Source organism: Takifugu rubripes, chromosome 19 (assembly GCF_901000725.2).
Source record: "Takifugu rubripes chromosome 19, fTakRub1.2, whole genome shotgun sequence".
NCBI classification, from domain to species: Eukaryota; Metazoa; Chordata; class Actinopteri; order Tetraodontiformes; family Tetraodontidae; genus Takifugu; species Takifugu rubripes.
In genome coordinates, this window is record NC_042303.1 from 16501122 (window position 1) to 16517909 (window position 16788).

The 16788-nt window shown below is 44.0% G+C and overlaps 2 protein-coding genes across 12 annotated transcripts in view; one reads left to right on the plus strand and one right to left on the minus strand.

The window, feature by feature from the left end:
- Nucleotides 1-38: 38 nt before the first annotated feature.
- Nucleotides 39-13625, minus strand: zmynd8 (zinc finger, MYND-type containing 8). Of its 10 annotated transcripts, none has more exons than XM_029826633.1 (22): nt 11449-11516; nt 6563-6630; nt 6294-6445; nt 5932-6153; nt 5693-5806; nt 5264-5329; nt 4988-5080; nt 4825-4912; nt 4609-4664; nt 4452-4529; nt 4219-4334; nt 3811-4145; nt 3646-3738; nt 3433-3567; nt 3202-3357; nt 2520-3029; nt 1886-2368; nt 1627-1784; nt 1387-1467; nt 1208-1286; nt 869-1108; nt 39-760 (listed from the first exon to the last, which is right to left on the minus strand). In XM_029826633.1, the coding sequence occupies exons 1-22, from the start codon at nt 11499-11501 to the stop codon at nt 591-593; spliced, it is 3546 nt and encodes a 1181-aa protein (XP_029682493.1). In that variant the 5' UTR covers nt 11502-11516; the 3' UTR covers nt 39-590. The 10 variants fall into 10 exon arrangements, with proteins under 10 accessions (XP_029682493.1, XP_029682497.1, XP_029682499.1 ...); XM_029826637.1 differs by lacking the exon at nt 11449-11516 and adding exons at nt 9033-9181; nt 9320-10197 and having other exon boundaries at nt 3646-4145; XM_029826639.1 differs by lacking the exon at nt 11449-11516 and adding an exon at nt 13551-13625 and having other exon boundaries at nt 3646-4145.
- Nucleotides 13060-16788, plus strand: part of LOC101077966 (nuclear receptor coactivator 3-like) — a 20080-nt gene continuing 16351 nt past the window's right edge. For both annotated transcript variants that reach the window (XM_029826628.1, XM_011614302.2), the window contains exon 1: nt 13060-13195. The gene's annotated coding sequence lies outside the window, so the exon portion shown is untranslated. The remainder of the gene's footprint in view (nt 13196-16788) is intronic.

Sequence of the window (16788 nt, forward strand, 5' to 3'; positions counted from 1 at the left end):
CTTTATTGTGTCTGTTGCTACTTCCTTTTTTGGGTCAGTAACAACTGTCCAGTAACAACAGACATAATAAATTTCATACAAAAATGAAGACCAAAAATATAATTTTTACAGTACAAATTTTGCAAATCATACCGCTTCACAAGTAGTGTCTAACTTTTTAGAAAGTTGTTATTTTCTTTACGGTATACAGCAGGCATTCTTAGGATAACAGTTTAAGAATGTGGAAAACAGCAACTAATTTACAGACATTTCTGCCAACAATTCTTCAACGCAACTCTTGATGGACTAGAAGTGTGCAGGACTAAGTGCATGTTCTGTGAAGGTCATGCATGTTCTTTGATAATTATACTGTAAGATTTCTATATGCATTAATTTCTATAAACTCTTCCTGCAGGAAGTGGCCATTAACTTTGCACTGCCAATCAGGTACTTTAAGATTGTTTCAATACAGTGACCTAGACCCCCCTTAAAAGCAAACAAAAATATTTAAATTAAAAATATACCCTCTTTGACAACAGTTTACATATACAAGATACGTAAGAGTTATAAAACATCTAGATACATTTACACTTCAAGTACGCCAAACTCTGTTAGGACGATGCGATGTTGTCAGTGCTCTTCTCCGTGTCTTGGTCCTTATCTGCCGGTGTAGAGACCATTGGGTCTCTAAAAGAGTTTGAGCCACTGCCGGGCTGCCCTAAACCTTTGTTTGGAAGGTCTGCTGTGGACTCAGCCTCTGGTTCTTGCTGCGGGGCAGTGGCTACAACAGAGGAAATTTGAAATAAAAATCACACCAGAATTAAGAAAAAGGACTGAAACTGTGCCCTGAGGGAATCAAAAGGTTGTCAAAGCAGTCAAAGGGTGTTACCTGACTGTGTGCAGGACTTCATGTGTTCTGGCCAGTGTGCTTGCTGACAGGGGTAATCGCAGTAACTGGTGTTCCAGCAGCAGTAAAAAATGGCCTCCTTCCTGCAGTTGGCACACCACTGTTTCTTTTTTGTCTCATCCACTGCTTGTTGCTTCTCCACTTCTGTCTGCTTCTTTACCTCAGACACTAACCTCTCTCTTTCCTGTTCCAGACTTTGCCTCATCTCTGCCATTGTAAGCTCTAAACAAAATAAAGGTTGGGACAGGAAAAAAGAGACATCACACGGCATTGAAACACATGAAGAAAATGATTGTATGCACGGTGTATTCAAGATCTCACCGAGATTGTGCTTCATTTCTGACAACTCTTGCTGATGGAGCCACTGTAACTTTTCAATTTCAATCCTCAGTCTTCTAATCTGAAAGCCAGTCGCACGTTCAGGTAAATGAAGGTCCAGATGCAAATTTATGGCTATAATCTGATCATTCGTCTCCCTAAGGGCAAGGTCAAACTGATACCTCTGCTATTGTGTTCCCTGATGTACTCTTGGAAAGATCATTGTAAATCTCTGTCATTGTACCCTTGATTGCATCCATTATCTGAAAAGGACGAGCAAATACACTAAAAACTGTGTTATGGGCTATTAAAATCCAAGCATTGTGTTAATATGTGACCTGTCAGAGAATAATGAGACTTTACCAAAGTCAAGATAAACATGCATCTCAAAAAGACAAGTATTAACAGTAAATGCAACCAACTTTGTTTGTGTACTTGGCAATGTCTGCAGCTACATCGGCTGAGGCAGTGGGAATATATACATCTGTTTCCGCTGGTGAGGATGTAGCAACTGGACTACTGGATACCAGGGTGACAGCCGATGTGGATGTACTGAGTGGAGTGTCTTTTTGTTGTACAGCTTTAATTGAAAAACAGACCAATTGGGCAATTGTTTCACAAGAAAGCGATAATGTAACATGATTAGAATTTATACATCCGACTGAACATGCACGCTCCTACCTTTAACGGCCTGTCTGGTTTGATAGCGTGTACTCTGCGAGGACTGTTGTGCCGAAGATGATGCCAAGCCATTTCCAGCCACCTTTGTTTGGGTAGGCACCTGAGTCTGGCCTTGCAGCTTAGAGGTTGACACAAGTTGCTGACGCTGCACCTTCTGCATATGCCACTTCTGAGAGGAGGTCTGAAACTTGGCAGTAGAATTCCACACTACTGCTCCCTGCACCACCGGCACTGTTTCTCTGGGCAGCAGAGGGCGCTGCTTCTTCAATGCTGGTGTGTTGGTGGATGAAGCAGATGATGACGAAGTAGGGGGTGTTGCTGAAGTGTTGGACATAGCTGTGATGCTAATTGTTGCAGGAGAGGAAGCAGTGAAGGAGACCATGTTGACAGGAATGGGCACAGGAGACTGTGAGGAAGCACTGCTGGTTGTGAAAGGAACTAGAGCATTTTGAGGTGTGGCTGCAGCTGGGGTCGGGCCTTTGCCTTGAAACACAAAATACACAATATTCACACTTAGTTAACAAGACTACTGATTATTCCAAGTATATCCAATAACATAAATTCAGTTTTGACCATTTATTCCATGTTGGGTTATTTCTTTTAGGATCAAAAGGGGAAAAAAGTACAACCATACCTTCAGGTTTACAAGCAGAAGACTCTTTAGCACCGTTATCTTTTCTATTCTTCCTTTTGTCCTTGCCCTCCTGATCATCTCCAAGGTCAATAACCAGCTCCCTCTCTGAGTCAGAGTCCTCCACAGGCACAGGCTGACTTGTTTCTTCTTTTCCCTCAGATTTCTCTCTGGGCCCAGGTGATAAAGGTGGTACTGGGACTTTCTCTGAGCTTTCTTTCTCTGACTCTTTGCTTGTCTTCTCTTTATTCGGAGCATCGGATGATGGTGCGGATGAATTTCCCACTGACTCTACTTTCTCAGATTTACCGTCCTTATCTTGGTTCGGGGAGGTTTGGTCTTTTTTCGGTTTCTCTTCCGGGGCTTCACTGGTGGGTGCGGCATCTTGATTATTCTTGGTCTTGTGTTCAACGTCACTGCCGTACTCACTGTCACTAGAATCCGATTTATCAGAGTCTTCCGAGTCACTGTGCTCCACCCCTTTATACGCATCAACAGAGATCTCATCAATACCTGCAAAACCAAGGAAAAAGAGAAATACAGTAGCTTTATTAATGGTACTCAGAGAAGCTGCAGAGAGGCAAAATTTGCTTCCACCAGATGTCCACAAAATTACATCTGCTATCACAGATATAAATAAAATCACATTTATAATGCTTTTATTTGTTGTTTGCAGTTCACTGACCCAGCTGTGCCTTGCAACTCTCAATGGTTTTGTCCAAATTCAGCTGGAAACGGCTCTTGATTTGTCTTTTCGGAGAGGTGAGGACTGGCAAAACTCCTTGTTTCTGCTGAACGGTTTCACTAAGCTCCTTTAGGTCCATTTCTGCTTTACTACGGTCTATAAGAAAATAATCAACATAAATATTGACTCCCAATTGTCTACAGAAAACACAGTTTTAGATTTGCGATTCACCTAGATTGAGGTTCAGGATGCTTCCTGTTGGTGGTGTCTTCTCCTGCTTACCAATTCCAGCAGGACGACAATGAAACGGTTTAGGGCCGTCTAAGGAACTACCTGCAGGACCTGGGCGAGGATGCGCCGGCGATGCTGTTCAAATGCATTTAGACTATTCAAAAATCATCTCAAGTGAGATGCAACAATTTTAAAATGTATCTGCTGAAATACCTGTTGAGTCCATGGACTCTTCTCCTGTGCTGTACTGGTTGTTGGTTACCGGTACTTTTGTCTGGGACTTGTCAGCAGTCTCCTGTTCCCCATCTGAACCAGTGTGAGCAGAAGAGTTGGTGCTTGTGGGGGAGCGAGGCATGTCAGCAAGAGGCAGCCGCCTACCCGCAGTGGTCCCTCTCGCCCCTGCCAGCATGGGCCTGACCAGAGGGATCTTGGGTGATGCTGTCATATCAAAGCTCAGCTTGATCTTCTCCTTTTTATCAGCTTTAACTGGAGTGGATGAGGGGTTCGCAGGATCTTGAAGCATCTGGAAGTTGTTGTCAGGAGTGTAAGGTGTTCTGAAGGGAGCATAGTTGAAGACTCCAAACTTCTTCCTCATGTTCTCCACATAGACCTCCATCTCTTGCATGGCACTGTTGAAGATGCTTTTGGTCTTCTTCACGGAGAACGGAATCTCTTTGGACATGAGGTAGCAATTGTTTAATGGAACCCAAGCCCTGAATGACAGAGAGTCACACTATAAAATAATCCTCAATGTTCTTCACAGTCCACGGACGTGAGGTTTGATACCTGTCATGTTGACCAAAAAAGCGAGCATCTACTTGTCCATCTTTGTCTCTCAGTGCTTTAGCAGGCCAGAATGGAAATCCCTTCAGTTTTGCCCACACGAGCGGGTGCGGGTTACTCTGCAGGCATACAGTGAAACACTGGAACTTAGCTGCAGTATTTCAGTATGTCTGAATGAGTAAAACAAACATCATTGTTTCATTAACAGGAACTTCCATGTTGGTCAGCAAGCTTACACAAGGCTCACAGAACCAGTTGTCTCTCTTTTGGCAAGCAGACAGGTAACACTCAGGACAAACTTCGATCTCATTCATCTGTAAAAACATAATCGGAAGATGTACAAAACCCTGCAACTCCACTCCAAACATTTTCATAATCAAACTACACACCTACCTCATGTTCGCAGATTTTCACTATGACCTTTGCAGTTGCTGTGAGTTTGTGATTACCTAAAGGGAGAGCATCTTGTTAGCTGGTATTATAAACACAATGTTACCTGTATCGTCTTATTCAGTCACATATTTACCCTTTTCCTGTAATAAAACATGTTATCATAAACAGAAGTTGGAATATTTAGTCTGTTGCCAATTTGTGATTAACGACCCCTACCTCCATTGTATATAATACAGTTGTGCAAAATCCATTTTGCATCTGCCAAGAATGCTTCCGTGCATCCATACATTTTCTTTTTAATATTCTGCAGGACAAAATGAAAAAAAAAATGAAAAATTGGAAGTATGCACATAAAAAATGCAACAGCCCAAATGTTTACCTTCTCAAGCGTGCAAATATCCATGGGATGAAAAATGTACTCCGCATAGTCTGGATGCTGCTCAAGAGAGACGGGTTTCTGGAAGGGTTCGGTCTAGATGACAAAGATAACGGAAAGCAAAGTGAACACGGGGGAAACTCTGCCTGCACAGCCTTCCCCTCAACCAAGCATGAACATGCTACCCACATGCTACTAAAAGCCACTTGAAAGAAAAAGAAGAAAAACAGTTGAGGACGAAATCATGAAGGGGTCTTTGTTAGTAGTGTATTTGATTACCCAATTAAAAGTCTTTCTCTGCATGGAAGCTGCATGGGGGGAGCGAGATGACAAGCGGGGATGATCCTGAAAGAGAGTAAGAGGGGCAGCTGTATCCTCACCACCAGCTTCATGGTTTCTGGCCATGGCAGGCCCAATGCTTATGATCATTAGCTCTGCTGTTAGAAGTCAGTTGCACATGCAAATCAACAATATATCATGCGGGACTGATATGTAGACTGGTCGCATCTTAAAACGGAATTGTCGGGACTGTGATGACCAGATCAAGCGTTTCCCTTTATGCAGAAGCCATCTAAAAGATTAGCCAGCGAGGAATGCATGCCATCATCGAAACAAAAGCAACAACATATTGAACCAAATTAAAAAGAAACACTGGCTCTCACAACACAATAACAGAGGGAGGAAGAACACGGGGGCAACAAGACTTACACCTGGCTGTTTCATCTTCTGAAGGGCAAACTTTAGCAGGTAAGACAGTTGTTCTAGTGTCAGCATCATCATGGCTTTGCTTTGAGTCTCTATACACTCGGCAACTGTTATTTTCTGGAACACAATGACAGGATAATATCAGCAAAGAATGCAACTTGTTTTTCCACTCAAGCCAGTGCTTGATAAGAAGTCCACAGATCATCAATGCATGTAATCGCCCTGCGCGTTGCCGTGAGTACCTCACACTCTGGGCAGAACCAGTCACCCTCTGGCTCGGCTGGGAGTTTGAGGCACTTGGCGTGGTACACCCTGGGGCAGAGCTCACAGCAGAGCACCTGTCCCTCTCGGTGGCACAACCAGCAATAGAAATCATTCCTGCCGTCCTGCGGTACCACATCAACAGGGTCTGTGGTGAGTGCTGGCTGCTTCACATAGTAAAAGGGACCGTGTCTTAGCTCTGACTGGAAAGCAGGCAAAAAACACAAAGTTGGGAAAAGGTCAAAGTTGGGGCAAGGATTAGAAGAAGCCAAGCAGACAAAATGAAGTTTCACAGGTTGTATCCAGTGTGGCTCAGTTTTCAGTTCTTTTTTGTGGTGGGTACCTGATCCTTGCTGCTGCTCAGAGCACCTGGTTTCTTCTTCTTTTTAATTTGACATGGAGATGTTTCAGCAGAAGAGTGGCTATTGGAAGAATGCGACGGGCTCGGCATCTTTCGTTTTTGGGCCGGTCGCTCTGTCGACCCTGGGTCTGAAACTGTAGGTCAATGGTTACACAAACAACATAAAGGGCAAACCACTCAACGTGTCACTGCTGGAAATGAGGAAATACCAATACAGGTCTGCCAACTTATCTACGAAACAGCATCTTTACCTCGAGAGCGTGTTGAAATTTCCATTCCTTCTGATATAATCTGGGGTTTCCCAGTGTCTTCTTCCACACTGGCATAAAAACAGAGCATCATCAATCAGGACACAACATTTCTTGTGTGTGATAATCACCGGACAATTTATCATGCAGAGAAAATCGACGGAATCAGAAAGTAGCGCTTGGTTGACACAGCACAAGAAAATCTGTCAAATACGAATGTAGGATATTTTATACATGCTACTCTGCACATTTCAGTTCTCTAAATTAGAACCTTAAGGGCCCTTAAGGGCAAACATCAATGAAACATTATCACCCAAATGAAAAGGTTTTCATCTTATCAATCACAGGTGGTTCAGTCCAAACCTACTATCAAAAATACATTGTGCTATAAGTCAGGCTGAAGGCAATATTCCTCTGCAGGAAAATGAGTTCTGCCACTTCCTATCCAAAAATATGGTTAGAGCATCGAGGCTGTGGATCAGTAAGGTGCAGGCTGGACAGGTCGCAGGTGGTTTCTGTCATTTTAGAAATCTTTTATCACACTGGTTTGTACTGTTAACTTTGCCCACGTTTGGGTGTCTGGGTGGGTGATGCTACAGCTCCAGTGCACAGTCATCGTTACTCCTTAACGGTATGAAGTAGCTGCTTAACATAAACAGATTTAAACATGTACCATGTGTGTGTTTCACAATGTGAAGAAAAGGCTGGATCAGAGCTGATCAGAAGTCAAGCAGATCTCCAATCATGAAGAGCAAACCTCCGTAAGCAGACCATGGGTCTATAAATACTCACACCACATGAATATACTGAACAGTGGAGTCTTCAACACAGCAGTTTGGGTGCCAACAAATGAAAAGCAGATTCCCCCGCTGTTCAAAAACAAAAATAACCACTGATCAAATGACCTTATGAAACAGAACTGAGAAACATTTCCATAAGAGGGGAAACCAAAATCTGCTCTAAAACCCGCCATTCTCTCTGTCCAACAGGTATTCATCCAGGATAACGTGACTCATCCTGTTTCGCAGGCACTCCGGTTTTATTCTGTTTAATTTCGTGTACTACGGAGAAAAAACCCTGTTGTGGGTATAATGTAGAAAACAGTGATGGGCTGAAAACAAAAACATGGCTTCCATCTCGCTCCTCCTCAGTCTCTACAGGATTAAATGACAGAGAGGACATCTGCTGAGGCCGACAGAGGTGCAGTAAATGGTTTCTGCATGGCCAGCCTGAGACTATCTCACAGAGCAATATCATGGCCAGGGCCCGAAGCACAGCAACAAGAGACAAAGAGGAAACACATCGCTGCCCAGGCTGACAAAAACCTTTCTAAATCAACACCACAGATCACACGACACAGCCTATTGTAACCTACCAGGACACCCCCTTCCACACCCACCACTGCCACAACACCCATGCTTCAACGTAGGAAATCAGCAGCATACCTTTGTTCTCTTTCACACACAGAGTCTTCAGCCTATTTTTTCATCTTTTTAAATTATTAAGGCCGTTGGGGGATGAGGGATAAGATGGGTCCAGGTTTCCCAGAAGGCCTTCTCTCCCTGCTGCTCTCTTCTGCAATTGTCAATCTTTAACCTCGGCTGCACGCTGCCGATTGGCTTGAGCACCACACGGAGGTGCCTGATTGGGCGCTCGGCTCGGTGTGCCATACAGGCTCTCTTCTCCTCGCTCTCCTCAACCACAGTGCTGCAATGCAGCGAGGACGGCTCCCAGCCGATGCTGGGAACCTTTTAAAAATCAAGCCCCTCACTCCCTTTAAACCCCCATAGTGACACAGACTGGCAGCGAGCTTTATCACACACGAGGAGTCGTCCTTCAGACTCGACAGCGGCTGGAACCGAGCCCCCCCGCCTTCAGCTCTCTCTCAGCCTGTATATGTGCATGGTATCCATTTTGCACACACACTCTCTCTCTCCCCCTCTGTATCTCTCCCTCTCTTGCTGGCACTGCACACAGAGCACGTACACACAGCGATTATATATATATATATATATATATATATAAAAAATTATATGTGGCTTAATATGTGTTCTAGCTTGTTGATGTGAAACATGGTCACATGATGGGCTCAAACATGGGGTCAGGCCTCTTGGTCAGCACAGACAGTCTTCTTGTGCTCATTGGGACATACAGAGCTACGCTGACATCAAACAATAAATCGATGATAATTGACAGTAATATATTATAAATATGTCATTTTACCAAGCGTCTTAACCCTATTCAGAAATAATACCTCCAATTCATGAGGAAAACTGTGCGCAGGCCTCATGCTTTTGTGAGACCAGACGTACCCAACAAGGAAGAATAAATGTGTGAAGTGAACAGATCTTCAACGAAACCAGCAAACCTAACAGAAAGACAGGCCTGAAACTGAAAGTGCAGACTTGACCGAGCTTCTATCAGTCCCTCCACGCCATGATGGAATGGAGAGATTAAAGAATTGACCACACACCATTCACAAAACGTTGGGGGAGGGAAGGGCTACGAGGGTCACTGCAGGCTGCTCCTGAGCCCTGGTCAGGCAACACGTGCACCACAGTCCCGTTTACTCCTGACGTAAAGCTTTTGTCGGGCATCCAAACCCTGCGACAGATTTTCCATCTGGAACGTGTTCAAATGTAAACAACACTCACAGGCTTGATGATGCATCTAGACTCATTTACCAAAATCTAGTCCTCCTAATCTAATTCATGCACACAGAAAAGCAGCATCATGGTCATAAACAGGAGTCAGTCTAACCTTAAAGGCTTGACAAAACAGGTTTCCCTGCCTCTCTGGATGAGACGAGGTTTCTATGCAGAGTCTTTTCAGCGGAAGTCCTTCCTTTCTCCTTCCCTGCTCTCACTCTCTGTCTCTCTCTCTCTCTCACACACACACACACATACACACACACACACACACGCGCACGGTGTGCTTGGAGCAGAGGGATGGGAAAGGGAAGCAATCTAAAATGGCTGACAGACAACAGCACAGAACAACAGTGGGAGGCAGAGCACACCATCATGCTCAAGCTATCCCTCCACCCTTTTGATAAATAAACTGCTAGGGCGTGGTTTGGTTGCAGGTCACTGGTATTATTATTCTGGAGGTAAACGGTACATCCAAATGACAGATGTGATGTGGTTTTTTAGGATCCGTAAAGATTAGGTAGCTATTTCCAGTATCTTCCCTTTGGTTCCATTTACTGATGTGTCCTGCTGCCTCATTCTTGCTCCAGTTTTAGGCCTGAATTAAACACATTCTGCTGCCAGATTGTGCTAATTCCTCTCCCCACAGCACTGATTCCAGTCTCTGCCATCATGCCTCTATACCTCACTGGGCCTGTAGGCCAGGCCTGCCTCAAAAACTCAATTGTCTTTTCTTAACAAAAGATCCTTTTAGGTCAGTGTACTGTATACATACGATGATATTAATCTCATCCACTGTGTGTCAAACTGGTCTGTCCAGACAGCCAACCAGTGACAGTATATGCCCGTCTTGCAGGCCCCAGTCACATGCTGGGAGGTGTCACACTCTTGCCAGTGGCCCAGACTTCCATACAAACCTGTACTTTTACCCAGGCACATACCATCCTGGTGCCTTATGAACAGAGTACAGAACATGTCAAAGAAGGAAAATAAGGCTTACCTCTGTGGATGCATGGTTAAAGACTCTGTTTGATATGTCAGTGCTTATTAGAACATGGAGGACAGCACTGCCAGCCTTTACCCTGCACAGAAAAGTCACGGCTATGCAAGCCGTTGGATTGACTGCTCTAATAAAAGCCTCGCTCAGAATGGTTGCACATGGGGGCAGAATATAAGACAGCGGCTGATTGGCTGGTCCATTTCCTGGCTGCTTGTCTTTTGTTCAGCGCAGCAGTAACACAAGAGCTCAGAGCTAGAAGAGCTGCAGGCCCAAATCAAATCAACTGCTGCAGGCATTTTTTTCCCCCCTGCGTAACTATGAACAGTTGTCTTGGGTTCTAATAGATAATGTCGTCACATTAGCTCCTCACTAAAGATAAACCAAGCCTCATGTGAAAGGTAAATACCGACCACGTTGGAAGAATAAAAACCTTTTTCGTATAAAGCTTTAACAACAATGTCAGGAATGCAAACTGCAGCAATACAACAGTGACAGAGTGATTTTCCTGACAGTGGCCTTTGAACAGATGTGTTTACAGTGTGGCTCTGTGTAGATAAACCAAGATTGTACTGTAAGTTTCAATCCAGTAGAAAATTTTTAGTGATTTACACCGAGACTGTCAATCGGGGTTAAGGAACAACCATTCAAGCACTGAGGACGCCGCATCTGGAGCTATGTCGGAGTTCAGCGTCTCACTCAAGGAAACTTGAAGTTTTGCAAACAAACCAAAGATATCAATGAAGACCTAAACCATATAGTGAATGCTTTGTCTTCTAGGCTGCAGAGTGTTGTATTATGTACGTCTACAATTCTACAAAACAAAATACAGCAATATGTTAAACTGGGTGTATTGTGCCTGCCCCCTATCGGCACAACAGTGACATCTTGTGGACATAATCTGTAACTTACCACTGCTGTATAATGTACGTCCACTGTATAAACAGGAAGTACAGACAATAACTACGTTTGTGCTAAATTCAATCACTATTTACGTGTGAAACATCAAGCAGTATTTATAAATATCAGTTGGCGGCGTTTCAATAAACACTCAACAAGCCTTGGGGTAAAGGGATTAGAACCCAAGATTTCCGCATCAAATTGCGAGAAAATGACACAGGTTAGAGTAGGATTTCAAGCATGACCATAAAACGCAACCTCATATTTGCACAGCAAGTTTAAAGTCCACAATAATAGTTAGCATTCCTGCAAGCAATCAGCTAATATTTGTAATGTAGTATTACCTGAATTTATTAAAATAAATAAATGGATAATGACGACAAGAACGACTTTGCATGGGTACTCTAGTAACATAAAATATAGGACTTGTGTGCGTTAGAATTACCTTACTGCATATTCTGTCAACTTTCATCAAGATGGTGACACGTCCTTTACCGTTGGCAGGTTGTAATACTTTCTTTATTCCACAAGACGGCGCCCTTGTTCAGCTTTCACAACCTGCGTTTGCCACTAAATTGTACACGCAGCCTACTACATGTTTAAATTGTTTAAAAGATGTATTTACCTTTGCTCTTCCATTTACTGTGTTCATATGATTAGTATATTTTGTGTGTGAAATTGTAATAATATATTTTATTGAGCGTGCTTTTTTCTGAGAGATTTATTCCTTTATTCGTCGAAAATTGTTGGGGAAAAAAAGCTAAAGGTGTAAAGTGAGATCATTAGAAACAGTTGGCCCTTCAGCTAAGACGTTTGGGCTGGTTAAAGGCGTTTAAATCCTTTTCCTTTTTCAGTATTCCTATACTGGATTGCCGGATTTAAAGACTTGGTGCAGTAAGATCCTATAAAAATAAATAAAAACACCAATTACTATGCCCATAAAATAAAATGGTATCTTAGGCCACTGATATCTGAACATATTGAAATAAATAATGACATAAAATGTAGTCTTGACAGCTATTTGGATTCGCATGAGCAGTTGCGTTTTGTCTTTGTCTGAATTTGAGCGAGGCTTTGGTTTAGAGCAGAGAAATACACGCAGTTTGCAGGTAAACTAATCAGAATACACCAATGAACGTGGAGCTATGTCCTGTCTTCTCAAACTGTTATCTCCTGTCCTTTTCAAAGTAGATGGCTTCTGAAGGGAGGGGGATGGGATAAAGTGTCTCGCACTCAGGGGGGAGGTCAGTTTGCCACGTTTTGTGGGGGAAGGGACACAAACACAGGGCCACTGGGCCCCTCTTGGGTCTCCATGGAATGTAATTGAGGCTGTGTCACTCAGGCAGACACAAACAGACCAAACATCAAGTCATGGACCATTACAACTCTCCCAACACGAGCCAAAAAACTGTTCTCCCGTTTGCAACAATATCAAGAGTAACATGAATGGACCAAATTAGCTTTAAAAAATTTGAAGAGAAACTGGGGGAGATGCTAAAAGTGTTAATGTGAGTCACTTCTGTCCTAACAAGTATTGTAATCTATTTATTTGTCCCACCTAAGCATACTGCTCTTAAACACAACTTCACTGGCCAAGTTATTTATCTATGTACGACTTGATCCGCGAAGACAAACATAATGTCTCTCCTATAATCCAGTACATTTCAAACGTCATCTGGTGTTAATTTTCCAATAAACGCAAATTCCACATATTAAATGGCAAAAAAAAATGGAATCAAATATATGCACGTTGAATAACAGTAATGGCACACAACAAATAATTTAAAGGCAGTCCTTATAATACCAGACTATAAATACATTTTTAAATCTCTCCCTTAATATCAGTGACTGCTGCTCGTATCACCTACGGCCACTGGTGTACGTGTAGTTCATTTCCACGATGTGACAAACACGTAGATTCGGCTTCGCTGAGGAATAAACTACATTACCCACAGTTCCTCTCGCGGCCACAGGCTGTCTCCCTCCGCTCTGGGAGTGTTTCGCATTTAAACAAACACCGTCCTGCTGAAGATGGCGGAGTTTTTAGAGGCGTAAAAGAAACTGCTTTACTCAATGAAACCATCGAAGCCGGTGAGTTTTCCGTCCCGGCCTCGGCGCTTGTTTGTTCGTAAGTTTGGAACTAACGGTAACGTGTGTTTGGACGCCCAGTTTGTCTTTGACACAGTTGGTGTTGCTCCGCTTCCGCGCAGGCTGTGGTTTTTAAGCTACCCGATACAATGAACCAGCGTAGCTCTGCCCATTTATTATGGGCTGTTTGTTATGATTTTACCAACCCAGAAACTTTAACTAACACCGTCATCGACAAACCCGGCTTCACGGTTCCCCTCGTTTACGACCTTTGCTGGCTTATATCTTTTATTCCCCAGCTCCAAAGTTGAGCTCCCTGATTGGTTTGGGTGCAGTAGCTTTAGCTGATTATTCTCACCGCTGAGCAGGAGTTTACTGGTCCGGGTTCCAGAAGGTGAAGGGAAAGGTTGATGGCATCGCTTCCTTTGCCACAACCCGTCAGAATGTGCAGTATAATGTGGGCAGTGGGCTGCATTTCTTGTTGCAGGCTGTCTTGCTTGCAGTTTCGGTGCCGGGGTGAGGGTGGTGGTGGTGAGGGTTGGGGGGGGGGTGTTGGCTGCAGAATTGTCCCGGTTCATGTGAGTTACACTGTAGTTTGATCTAAGGTAAACCAGAGGGAAAACAACCCACCACAACCTGTGTGTGACATTATTACAATTATATTATTATTAACATTAGTGTTCCACTCCTTTGCAGGGTTTCAAGGGGCATCAAAATAGTGCAATAAAGAAAAACAAGAAACTTGCACCATTTTATTGTGATGTTTCTTTTTATGTTGTAACCAGGTCACGATTCACCGGTTTACCAGTTACAGTAAAACTCGACCCAGAGATTTACAGTCTGCTGTTCATTTTCACAACTTTGGTGATCAGAGAGGACTGTTCAGCCCCAAAAATGGCCCGTCGGGCTGTGATATACGCTGTTCCCTACAGGTGATAAATCATATTTAGGTAAATGTGTGTGAGCCAGACAGGCCGACGGAGGTGGATAGATGTGTTCCAGTGTAGGGGAGGACGAACTCCGCAGGGTTCGTTCAGAGTCCAAGTTCGACTTCAGCATTTTCAATAAGGTTCTCTACGTTTTCTGCCTCACACGGTCGTGAGAGGACATTCCTGGCGCGTGCGTTAATGTGTAGGCAGACAATGCAGAGGTAGGTCGGCCATTCTGCTGAGATGCTAAGGCGTAAGGTTCCTGTGACTCTTGATGCTGGGGGCCATCCCTGCTGGTGTTCATATTTTTGCGGTGATGTTTCCTGGCATAGGTCGCTTGTATCAGGAATGCTATACGCGTTATTCAAACGCACCCGTAAACTCTAACAGACCACCGAATCTCAGAGATATGATTTAGGGTGTGTGTGTGTGTGTAGCTGAGAGTATAAAATTGAGCAATGCTGTTGGCGGGCTTCACCAATAAGAAGACCTAACTTGTCTTTACTTCTGATGGAATGCCATTACTCATGCCCACTTTTCTGTTATTTTGGGAGGAATGACCACTGTGGGAACCTGTCCAGTGAACTCCTTCTGGTCATATTCCTGGCAAACGGAGCCCCCTGTCCCCTATTCTCTGTCCCTTTATCTACCAGTTTCTTTCTCCCTCACATAGGCTGTCAGGCTGTATTAACAATGAATCAATCTTTGGGGGGATTGTTTGACTGCAGATGGGCTGAAGAAGTGACTGGGATGCATAGCTTTCGCTCTTTGTCCATTGGCCCCGGCGCTTTCAATAATTCATTAACTTATCACTTTTTTCTCGTGGGATTGGAAGAAGCCTCTGCGTGGTGACCGATTCTGTGCTTACATCAACTCCCCCTTTGTTTAACAAATGACCACCGTTCTCTTAAGCTGCGTATCTGTTTTTGTGATGCCATTTTTAACTTTAAACTCTTGTACTTGAATGAGTCAAAACAATTGCGAATCTGATGACGCAAGTCATTTAAAAGCCATTTTAATGTAACCCAGGTACATTAAAGGTGTCAAAATCTTAATAACCAGCCACTCACTTGTGACAGGTTCTTCTGGTTGTCTAAATGCTGTGAACTTTTTACTGCCATTTAGACACTGACAGGTGAAGAAAGATCGGGCGAACGGCTTCCAATTGTTGGAGCCACGGTTGATAAGTGTCTTTTATCTGCCTTTGTCGAGGCGCATTTTCTCATCGCCGCTTCCTGAATAGATGGAATTCTTTCTTTCTTCATCAGCTCGCGTGTCTTTGAGTCTGAGCGGCGGTTTCGTTTGACACCGTGTGGTATGTGATCAGACCGAGGTCCCTATCTGGGCACGTGAGCGGACAGAACTCGGAGAGAAACCCGATTGTTTCTCCTGAACGAAACCGGACCTCTTGGCGTTGGTCCTGCCGGCAGTACAGGTAGTGTTGGAGTCCAGCAGGACGGGCTCAGGTACGCAGAATGGAGCTCATGAACATGTGGACCTGCTGCTCAGCTAGAATCACATGAAACATCCTGTTTAGCCCCCCCCCCCCCCATGTCAAGGTCAATGTGCAGCGATCTGTGTTTGTATTTGCACACATTCGCCACCGCGCCAACATGTGCCCAACAGGTAGGTTGACTTTTCCCACTTGCGTCGAAGGGCTAAATATAGAAAACTCTGCCTAACGAGACCGTTGTGTTTCCACCGCTGAAATATTCAGATTCTTTGTGAGTGAGTGAGAATATGACACAAGAGCTGCCGAAGCCCCACTTATTTTACTGGCTAGTCGGGGGAAATCGGATCGTCGGGGCCCGGTTCAGGCAGCAGAGCTTGTTCTTTTCCGCTGTTTGAAGTCGAGCCTTCTTCATCTGCTCGTTCCCCTCTTCTTCACCTCTGAGGTAATGCCCGAGTGTGAGACTTGCTTGGCCATATGTGAGCCATGCACACTTCTGCAAGCCAAACGGCCAGTCTGAAGCAATCATTGCACCTAATTCCAGTTTATAACCAGCAAGGATTTGGAAGAGTGTTCTCTCTGTAGTCCTTGTTGATTGGATGAAGGCACATTTTATTAAGGAAGGGGGTGCCAAGAGTTGTCCCCCTCCCCTCTTTGCCCTTCCTCTTTAACCTCAACTCCCCATTTAACTTTCTCTCCCCGAGCTGAAGAATGCTCATAAAACGGTTTCACCTGAACAAGCTAGTGGGAGGGCAGCTCCCTCGCTAAGTTTTGTTACCGTTGTAAAATGTTAGCAGGACCTTGTTTGTTTTTTTGTTTAGGGCCCCTTATATAAAAATGCATTTGGGGAAGAGAGTGCGAGGGTGAAAAAAGCTGGTTTATGTGATAACTACAACCAGATGCGCCGCCTCTAAGTTTGAGAGCGTGAAAGGACTGAGCAAGAGGGGCGACGGAAAAGGAAAATGACACTGCTAGAACTTCTTAGTTTCACATGTTGTGTGATCTATAAATGCACCCGAAACCGACCTTTATGGCCCCAACACTCCCTTCTAGTTGAAGAATGGTTAGTTGTTTGTTTACTGTCTGCTTTAAAAAAATAAAAAACTATATAAAATCTGAGCCAATATCCACCCTGACAGCCACTTTAAGACATTCTACACCACTGCAGGGTTTTTATGGAAATCACCGTTTGACTCTCAGAGAAGTGAAGGAAATGG